The sequence below is a fragment of the Narcine bancroftii genome, chromosome 8 (genome assembly GCF_036971445.1).
Source record: "Narcine bancroftii isolate sNarBan1 chromosome 8, sNarBan1.hap1, whole genome shotgun sequence".
NCBI classification, from domain to species: domain Eukaryota; kingdom Metazoa; phylum Chordata; class Chondrichthyes; order Torpediniformes; family Narcinidae; genus Narcine; species Narcine bancroftii.
In genome coordinates this window covers 73190156-73201000 of record NC_091476.1, presented here as the reverse complement: position 1 = coordinate 73201000, position 10845 = coordinate 73190156, and the positions used below count along the sequence as shown (strand labels likewise).

Genomic DNA, 10845 nt, shown 5'->3' with positions numbered 1-10845 from the left:
CCTCCCTCCCTCCCGTAGTGCTCCCTCCTTCACTGCCCCTCCCTCCCGTAGTGCTCCCTCCTCACTGCCCCTCCTCCCTACTGCCCTTCCCTCCCCACTGCCCCTCCCACAGTGCTCCCTCTTCACCATCCCTTCCTCCCTACCGTCCCTCCCTCCTCACTGACCCTTCCACCACAGCACATTTTTCAGAATTCACAAAACTCCAGTTAGAAGATTAAAGGACTGCAAATGGGTTCAAAAATGGGAGAAAGTCAGAATGCAGGGAACTACAGGCCAATGGGTTTAACAGCTGTTAAATGCAAAATATGAGAGGAAATACTTGTCATTTAGGAAAACAATAACATTAAACCTAATCACAGAGGTTATGTGAAAGGTAAATAATATTTGAGAAATCTGTTTGAATTCTGGGGGAGAGTTGATCTAGAAGAAATAGTGTATTTATATTTCCAGTAGACAAGGAGGAACATTGGAGCCTGATGCACAAATTAAAAGCCCATTGGTAGAATGGACTCAATGAAAGGTCCCAATCCATTTCTCCCACAGATGCTTGTCTGACCAGCGAGTCCCTACAGCTGCTCACAATAGTTTAGGTCTGTATTCCGTGGAGTTTAGAAGAATGAGATCCCATGGGGCCTGCCAAAAGGTGGCATGGGGGCTCACTGCGGCCAGTGCAACGCTGTTACAGCGCCAGTGACCAGAGATCGAATCCCACACCATTTGGAAGGAGCTTGTACGTTCTCCCCATGTCTCCCAGGGGCTTCGTTTCCTCCCATGGTTCAAAATGTTAAGTCGGCTATGAGGCAGGCGAATGCAATGCTGGCATTTATTTCAAGAGGAATAGAATATAAGAGCAGGGATGTGATGTTGCGGCTTGATAAGGCTCTGGTAAGTCCTTACTTGGAGAATTACAAGCAGTTTTGAGCTCTTCATTTAAGGAAAGATGCACTGATATTTCAGAGGGTTCAAAGGAGGTTCACAACAATGATTATAGGAATGAAAGGGTCATCATATGAGCAGTGTTTGGCAGCTCTTGGCCTGAATTCATTGGGATTTAGGAGAATGGGAGGGGGAGAATCTTATTGAAATCATAGAATCATAAAACAATTACAGCATAGAAACAGGCCACCTCGGCTCCTCTAGTCTCTGACAAACCATTCTTTTTGCCTAGTCCTATTGACCTGCACCCAGCCCTTAGCCCTCCATAACTCTCCCATCCACATACCTGTCCAAATTCTTCTTAAATGTTAAAATTGACCCATTCACCACTTCAGCTGGAAGCTTGTTCCACACACCCACCACTCTCTGTGTGAAGAAATTCCCCCTAAACTTTTCACCTTTCATCCTTAACCCATGTCCTCTGGTTTGTATCTCACCCATCCTCAGTGGAAAAAGCTGATCTACATTTACTCTGTCTGTCCTCCTCATAATTTTAAATACCTCGATCAAATCCCCCCTCATTCTTCTATGCTCCAGGGAATAAAGTCCTAACCTTTCCCTGTAACTCCATTCCTGAAGTCTGGGCAACATCCTAGTAAATTTTCTCTGCCCTCTTTCAATCTTATCGATATCTTTCCTGTAGTTCGGTGACCAAAACTGCACACAATCCTCCAAATTTGGCCTCATCTATGTCTTGTACAACTTTAACATAACATCCCAACTCCTGTACTCAATACTTTGATTTATGAAGGCCAATGTGCCATTGGCACTTTGTGGTTTGTAAGGGATTACATGGTATTTGAGTGAGAAACAAAGGTTGAGAACCACTGCTCTGGGATAAGAGTGCACAACTTCAGGATTGAAGGGCATGCACTTAGAACAGAAATGTGGTAGATGTGTGGAATTGTCACCATGGGGTTGTGGAGCCCAGGTCAATGGGTGTATTTAAGACAGAGATTGATAGGTTCTTGATTAGCCAGGGCATCATTGGTTATGGGGAGAAGGCCGGGCAGTGGGGCTGAGTGGGAAAATGGATTAGCTCATGATTTAATGGCAGGCCAAACTCGATGGTCTAAATAGCCTATTTCTGCTCCTATGTCTTATGGAACAAAGAGGCCTTGGTTTGCACATGGTCCAACCTTTGATTTATTGGCTCATAGTCCCCAGGTGTCCTCTCCTGCTTCTGTTGAAGGCAGTGCGATTCCTTCGTGGAGGAGAAGCGGGGTTGGATCCTGGCTCCATCTTCGGCTAACTCCTCGTGGCCGTCTGGGCCAGCCCCGTGAGCACGACAGTGGATGGAATGCGCAAGTAACGGGTGATGATCAGATTCGATATCTGCAATGTGCCCCAAAGTACCCATCAACACAAACCTGCAGGGAAGAGGTAGGTAGGACCCCAAGCTACAGGAGGAAGAGGTTCCCTGGTCCTGAGATCAACGTGGGATCTCAGTTTAAAGAAGGAATCATCTCACAAAGAGGCACTCCCTCCTCAATACCCCTCCCGCAGAGCGTGGTTCCCTTCCACGGAGAGGCACTCCCTCCTCAATGCCCCTCCTGCAGATCAGGGTTCCCTCCTCTGCACCCCACCCACAGAGAGGTGCTCCCTCAATGCCCTCCCACGGAGCGGTGCTCCCTCCTCAATGCCCCTCTCACAGAGTGGCATTCCCTCATCACTGCACCTCCTTCCTCACCCCTCCTCCCTACTCACCACCTCTCCTACAGCACTCCCTCCACACTGCCCCTCCTTCCCCTGCCAAAATATTGTGCAAAAAGAGTGTATTCAGTGTGTTGATGCTAATAGAAATAAAGGCTAGATGCTCTGGCTACCTTCTCCCATCAAAGTCCCGAACTGGCCAATACTGCAAATACGAAATGATGCAGAGTTTCAGAGTGGGAAATGGATTGTTCTCGCATTCTGAATGGAGTGAACTCCCTGGGTTCTTCAGCCCATTTCACATGTGATCTCTGATCCACCCCATCATCAGTTAGATTCCAGAGATGAGGTGTGAGCTCAAGGGGTGAGATGGAGTCGCCTGGGATCGTATTCCAGGGTTTAGAAGGAAGAGTGGGGATCTTATGGAAACATAAAATTATAAAGGAAGATAGAAGCAGGGAGGTTGTTTCCACTGGCAGGAGAAACAAAAACTCGGGGATGAAAACTAAACCCTCCCTACCTTATAACCCTCTACTGTAGATGCCAGAAATCCGGACCACCTGGTAATCCAGATTTGATGAAAAATCTCAACCAGTTTAAATTTAGCAGGCTTTTGTTTGCGTGCATGCATGAGTAAGCACCACAGCGGCAACAAGCGACCATGCCTGCTGACTTCATTTTTTCTTTAAAACTGCTTGTTTTGATAAATGAAGCATGCTATATTTTCTCATGAATAAACTCTCAACATTTACCTGATCATCTCTTCTTTTTTCCTCCTTAGATTTGAATTTTAAAAGTACTGCCCGAGCAGCCAAAAAATCTGAACCGACCCAATCTCCGAGCAGATCGGATTTTCGGACTTCTTCTGTACTTTTTCTGTATCCATGTGCCTGTCTGAGGGTGTCTTAAAAGCTCTGATTGTTCCAGCCTCCACTATCACCCCGGCAAAGCATTCCAGGCACCCACAACTCTCTGTGTGAAAAAACTTACCTCAATGTCTCCCCTAACCTTTCCTCCCTTCACTTTGTACAGATGTCCTCTGCACTGGGAAAAAAGCTCTGACTGTCTACCTTATCTATCCTTTCAGATTTCAGATTTATTGTCAGAGTACATACATGACATCGCATATAACCTGAGATTCTTCTTCCTGTGGGCATGGAAGAATTGTGACTAATTGGTAATGTAAAAAATAATTAACATGTGTGATGGAATACTTGGGAATGTTTTTGGGAGATAAATTGGTAAAATTAGAGGTTACATACATACACACACTTTAAAACAGATCTTATTTGAAATATTGAAGAATTCATATTCAGTGACTTTACGGAAACTATGGAGAATGCTATACACATTCCACAAGTGGCTGTTAATTGAAGTGAATGAATGGACTATTGTCTTTAAAAGCAAGAGATAAGCTGTCTCCTAATACCTCTTCACAGAGAGGACATTGTTTACCTAAAACAATAAATTGACAAAAAGACTAACTTCTATTGTTTGCTAGAGAGAGAGAGAGAGAGAGAGAGAGAGAGAGAGAGAGAGAGAGAGAGAGAGAGAGAGAAGTCTTTGAAAGCTGTACCAAGCCAGAAGTTTGATGAAACTGAAACAGAAACTCCAGAGTGACAGATGGCTGGAAGTGCTATTTGTCTGATGTTTCTCTTGGAATAAGCGGAAAAGAAAGGAACTCTGTGGTAGCCTGAAAGAAAGAGGTTATCATCTGGAGAACCCTGATGGGGAAAGTTTCATCAGCAAGACATGGAGGTGACTAATGGTGGTACCTCAGTTGTGGAAATCCTGGAACAACACATCTCTCTCTACAAAACCTACAAGAGCCTTCCTGAGTGGTAAACATTTACCTTTCCAGCACCAAAGCCTGGTGAACTTTATACATGTTAAATTCTGTGCATAGTATAAGAATTGCTTGCAACCACCAGTGAACTTGGAAGAATGAGAAGTGAGATTGGACTGTGAACCAAAGAAATTTCTTAAATTTACACACACATTACATACACGTGCACTTAGAATTAGAAGGGGGTTAAGTTAGGTTAGTTAAGTTAAGTTAAGTTAAGTTAAGATGTTAAAGCTTGATTCTGCTTTCATGTTTAAATATAATTAAAAACAACTTTTGTTTAAGTAACCATTTGTCATGGTGAAAATCTATTGCTGCTGGGTTTTGGGGTCCTGAACTGTAAACAGATAACAAATGTAAACAAACTGACTGCGCAATCCAGATAGAATAAAAAAGAAAATCAGTAAAGTGCACAAGAATCCTTTGAGTTTGTCGTTGAGGAGTCTGATGGTGGAGGGGTGGCACCAATACATTGTTCCTGATGGCAACAACGAGAACAGAGCGTATGCTGGGTGGTGTGGGCCCTTGATATTCCCATAGGAAAAATCTCAGGGTTGTATGTGATGTCATGTATGTACTCTGATAATAAATTTGAACTTGAATGAGAGGCTGCTTCAGAGAATGTGTTGAAGACAGAGGGCTTTTTGAAGAATTAAGGGTTCTGAGGAAGAGGCCAGATCAGCTGTGCTCTCATCAAATTGGGATCAGGTTTGACGGGCTGGATGGCAGACCCCTGCTTCTAGTTCTTGTGTTCTACAATGCCACCAAGGTCAAAATGGGTTATGGACCTCCTGCTCTGCCATTTCTAAGACGACTCCAAGCCATGGTTCGGTAGTGAGTGATTCAGATCCCACCCCCACCCCCCTCCTCACAGCCCAGCATGTAGTGGAGGTTATTCCCCCAGAGAGAGAGAGAGAGAGAGAGAGAGAGAGAGAGAGAGAAAGAGAGGAAGAGAGGAAACAGGAAGACACTCACCCCACTTAGAATGGCATCGCTGATGACATCAATGACCTCCCCCAGCATCGGGCCCTGCCCCGTGTACTTGATATAGGACCAGGTCATGAGTGTGAGCATAGCCATGCCAATGAAGAAGTTGAAGAAGGTGGAGAGGATTCCCAGGCCCAGCAGATTCAAAAAGCCCGACAGCACGTTCATGAGGATGATGACCAGCAGCATGGCCAAGGGCGTGTGGACCAGGCTGAAGAAGTTTTTGCTGTGGTTGAACTTGAGGTAACTCTCCAGCATCTCATCCAGGTCAGCCTCCAGCTCCTGCTGGTAGCGCAGACTCAGGACAGGGCCCCCCATCTTCTTCCTTGAGCGGAACTTCTCGACGGCTGTCTCCCAGTACACTAGGTGCCGTTCCCTCAGCTTGGATGGCATGATGTAGGCCTTGTCACCGCCGCACAGCTGGAAGGGCAGGGGAGCACAGTTTAGGGGGAGGAGACATCCAATGGGCCGAATGGCCTCATTCTGTTCCTGCGACGTGGTCTTATGGTCGTTACAGGTACACGAGGCCGTTCAGCCCTTCAAACATGCAAAGTAGTATCACAAGACCATTCAGCCCATCCCACCCAGGAGATAGTTTCACGAGGAGGCCGTTCAACCCATCAAACCTACAATATAGTACCTTGAGGCCATTCAGCCCATTGAACCCATGAAATAGGAACGAAAAACCATTCAGCCCATCAACCCCATGATATGAGATCAGGAGATCATTCAGCCCATCAACCACAATATTGGAACAGGCCATTCAGCCCATCAAACTCATGGAAAATAATCAGACCATTAAGCCTATTATATGGTTAAGATGGCACAGTTATCATAGCAGTTAGCGCAACACTATTACAGGGTTTGAATCCGGCGCTGTCTAGAAAGAGTTTGTGCATTCTCCTGTGTCTGCGTGGGTTTCCTCCAGGGGTTCCGGTTTCCCCCGATTTTTCAAAATGATTGAGGGTTTTACGTTGATTGGGTGTAATTGGGCAGTATGGGGTCATGGGCCAAAAGGATCAGGCCAATCAGCCATTCAGGCATCCAACCCACGTATGAGAACAGGGGAAGGACCTTCACCCCCTTACAGAAAGAGAACACTCAGCTCCTTGAATCCATGATTCTGGATCAGGAGGAGGCTGTCCCATCCTTTGGGCCTATTGGACAAGATCAAGAGACCATTCAGCCCCTTTACCCTGTTCTCCCATTCAGATGGATTACAGAGCTGCCTCTCGCCTTGACAGGGATAAAGGACAAGCTGGAGTCGGTGAGGGACACCATTATATTAGCCATTAATGAAATTAACTAAGAGTTTTAAAAAAAAACACTAACTTTTTAAACCTTTACAACCATAAACAGCAGAAAAGCCACCGGTGAGTCCAGCAGGAGTATTAGGAGACACCGTGTCACATGAAGAACAGAGGACGGGAATGCCGGGCCTTAGCTGGAAAGCAGTTGGGACCAATTTAAGAGGAAGCTGTGACACGTAGCAGAAGGACCAGCGAGAGACGAGGGGGGGGGGGTGGGTGGGGAGGAGGGGTGTGTGGGGTGAAGATCCCCAGGTTTGATTCCCACCTGTGCTGCTGTTCACGTGGAGTTTGTACATCCTCCTGCCACTTCCCCCTCCCCCCCCCCACCCCCCGGTCTGAGAAGTATAAACCCAAAAGTGAGTGGGTTGAATTGACTGCTGTAAATTTCCACCGAGCATGTGGGTGGGGGGAGGAGGTGGAGTCTGGGATGTGGGAGGAGCTGATGGGTATGTAGGGAGAGAACAAAATGTGGGGAATGCAAGATCAGCTCAAAGGGCCAAAGACCCTGTTGGACGGTGTGCCAATGCCATAAAGTGGTGGTATGTGTGGCATTACAACACATTCGGCTTCCACAATGACCGCGCCTTCCATGACTCTCTTGTCCACTCCTCCCTCCCCACTAATTGTTCCCTTGGCACCTCCCCCTGTGACCGCAGGAGATGCTCCACTTGCACCCACACCTCCTATTCACCGCACTCCTTCCGAGTGAAGCAACACTTCACTTGCATATCTGCAATAGGGGTCGTCTATTGCGTCTGGTGCTCCCGTTGTGGTCTCCTGTACATCAGATAGACTGGATGCAGACTGGGAGATCGCCTCTTTGAGTGTTCGCAGCAATCTCATAGTGGCCACCCATCTCAATTCCCGTTCCCTTGCTGACATGGCTGTCTCATGCACTGCCAGACTGACCACCCACAAATTGGAGGAACAACACCTCATCTTCCGTATGGGCATCCTCCCCCTCCAGCTGGATGGCATTAATAGTGACTTTTCTGGTTTTCGTTAAACACCTCCCCTCCTTATCCCCCTTCACCTTTCCCCAGTTCTATCTCCCTCTGTCTCCTTTCATAGACCCAAAAATCCAATTCTCACTTCTCCTCTTATCCAATTAACAGTTTTTGATGGTCTGGAGTCCTCCCCCAGCGAGCTCTGTCTTTATTAAGAGCATTCCTGTATTTTGCTCATCTCCTTGAAGAAGAGCTCAGGCGTGAAACATCAGCAATATATCTTTATCTCCTGTGGACGTTGCAAGACCGCCTGAGTTCCTCCAGCATTTCAGGTCAAATGTGCCAATCTCACATACAGACAATGCCAAGGAGGGGGAAGGGGTATGTCTATCCCGGGTTTGGGGAGCCGTGAGTGAAAACCAAAAATACTGCCTACCTCCTCCATTGCGTGCTGGTAATATTCCTTGGCCGCAGAAATGGCGGCTCGGTTGTTGGCTTCTGCTGTGGCCTGTTGGGGTGGTAGGGGTAGGGAAAAAAAGAGGTTGGGGTTTAGTTCAGGACCAACCCATTGCCTCGTCGCTCTGCTAATGTGTTCCAGGGCAGATGACACAACAATCTCCTCAAAGTGTGAATATGCACCTTTATTGCGCCATGCCTTCTGCGTAAAAGTTGGGGGAGCGGGGGTCAGTGTCGTCCCACCTTTAAGCCAGCAGCGGAGGTAGTCATGGTTCCGAATCGACATCAGTGTAAAAAGGGCGAGCCAGCAGGGGGGGAACCAGGACAGGAAAGGATGTGTATGTTATACTTCACACTAGACTTCGATGATGTTGTGTTACAAGTCACATCTCTTTTGCAGCATGCTGTGTAAAACACTGGAGCAGCATTATTCCGGCGTGGTTTGGTTCAGTGTAAACAAGCAAAGACGGCTTAATGACAGTTCTTCTTTATGACAACATTGCAGGATCTCTATGTAAAAAGGCCTATTTAGTGGTGGACACTGAGGTGGACACTGAGGAAGGTTTTCAAAGCTTGCAGAGGGACCTGGACCAGCTGGAAAAATGGGTTGCAAAATGGCAGATGGAATTCAGTGCAGACGAGGGAAGCAGAGACCCTGAGGCACCAGAGCGCATTTTAACCCTGACACTATGTAAAACAGGAAAGTCCACAGACACCGTGGTTGAAGTTAAAACACCGCGCTGGAGAAACTCAGCAGGTCAAACAATGTCCTTTATGTAGCAAAGATAAAGACACATAACTAATGTTTTGGGCCTGGAAAGATGTCACCAGGCGTCCAAACAAAATGGTGGGGTGGGGGGGGTGGTTGGAGCACGGTCCCACAGGCAAGAGGTAACAGGTGGATCAGGGAGGGAGTGCACAACAGCAAACAAGGGGAGGGGGGCTGGCTCTGTGATTGGAGAGGGGAGGGAGTGGAGAGCTGGGGGGTAAAATGACAAGGGAAAGGGAAGGAGTAGAAACTGGAGAAGTTTATATTAATGCCATCTGGTTGGAGAGTGTCCAGACAGAAAAATCAAGTATTGTTCCTCCAATTTACAGGTGATCTCAGTGGGATAGTATGTGGATGGACGTGGGCATGGGAGTGGGGTACGAAATTGAAGTGGTTGGCAACTGGGAGATCCCTGTCACTGATGCGGACATAGTCTGCACCCAGTCTCTCCGACAAAGTGAAGGCCACAAAGGGAGCACCGGATGCAGTAGATATTTCCCGCAGATACACATATGTTACATCGACTTTGCCGGTTTGTGGTAGTCTAACCTCTATTCTCCCTCCCTCCCCTTTCCCCCAGCTCTCCACCCCCATCCCTCTTCCCCCTGCTTGCTGCTGTGCCCTCCCTCTCTTATCAACCTATTACCTCCTGCCTGTGGGCTCGTGCTCCTCCTCTGTCCATCTCACCCACCATTTTGTTCAGGCGCCTGCCCACATTTTTTCATACTATGTTGAAGGGTTAAAGCCCAAAATGTTGATTATGTATTTTTATCTTTGCTAACATAAAGGACACTGTTTGACCTGCTGAGTTTCTACAACATTTTGTTTCTACTATTTCAACAGATGCCAGCTCAGTGACCCTCCTGAGGGAGGCTGGTCCAGCTGTGAATGTGCAGGGAAAAGGTCTTACCTCCAGAATGGACCTGGGGTGTGGTAGATCCTCCCCCTGGAAGATCTTGACGTATGCCTAAGGAAATAAAGCAAAGGGATACAATAGGACAGACTGTGGAGGGAATTACTTTGAGAACCTCCCTTTGCTCTCCCCTCCCCGGTTTTTTGTCCTTTTCCCAGCTGCAAATTTTGTGACATGTTCCATGCAAAATATTCCTCCCATGAAATTGAACTTGTTGTGTCCGGCAGACCCAGCATGGATTCAGAGAGGGCAGGTCGTGTTCCACAGAGTTGCCACAGTTCCTTGAGAATATAATGAGCGCAGTGGGGTCAAGGGGAACAGGTGGCAGTTGTGAACATAGATTTCCAGAAAGCATTCAATAAGGAGCCATATAAAAAACTTAGCCATCAGATTAAGATGCATGGAGTTGGGGAGGGGTCAAGGACTGGTTCACCATCAGGAGGAAGAGTTGGGATAAATGAGTGTTTCTCTAGTTGGCAATGGTGGTGAGCAGAGAGCCGCAGGGATCGGGGCTGAGCCCACAATTGGTTACCACATTCGCTCAGGATTTGGAGGAGGAGACTGAGTGTGGAGTATCAAAGTTTGCTGATGACACTAAATTGAGTAGAAAGCAAATTGTGCAGACTCACAGTGAGTGGGGCGAGGGCTTGCAGATGGTAAATGTGAGGTAATCCACTTTGGAAGGAAAAACAGATCAGATTCTTATTTAAATGGTGACTGATTGCAGCGTGCTGTTGTGTAGTGCGACCTGGGAGTGCTTACGCATGAATTGCAAAGGGTTGGTTTGCAGGTGCAACAGGTAATCAAGAAGATAAATGGCTTGCTGACCTTCTTTGCCAGAGGGATTGAATTTAGACGTAGGGAGGTCCTGCTGCAACTGTACAGGGCACTGGTGAGGCAGCACCTGGAGGTCTGCATGCAGTTCTGGTCTCCTGACTTGAGGAAGGATGTACTGGCTTTGGAGGCAGTGCAGAGGAGGTTGATTCTAGAGATGAGGGGGTTAACTTGAGAAGAGAGATTGAGTTGTC

The 10845-nt window shown here is 47.3% G+C and overlaps 1 protein-coding gene across 6 annotated transcripts in view; it reads right to left on the bottom strand.

Moving 5' to 3' along the window:
* Window positions 1-2058: 2058 nt before the first annotated feature.
* The window catches only part of LOC138740849 (atlastin-3-like), a 46564-nt gene continuing 37777 nt past the window's right edge, over window positions 2059-10845 (bottom strand). For all 6 annotated transcript variants that reach the window (XM_069894061.1, XM_069894060.1, XM_069894059.1 and 3 more), the window contains 4 exons: window positions 9815-9871; window positions 8116-8187; window positions 5411-5842; window positions 2059-2271 (listed from right to left, as the gene is read on the bottom strand). In XM_069894061.1, the coding sequence (XP_069750162.1) occupies window positions 2185-2271; window positions 5411-5842; window positions 8116-8187; window positions 9815-9871 (648 nt within the window). In that variant the 3' untranslated portion in view covers window positions 2059-2184. The remainder of the gene's footprint in view (window positions 2272-5410; window positions 5843-8115; window positions 8188-9814; window positions 9872-10845) is intronic.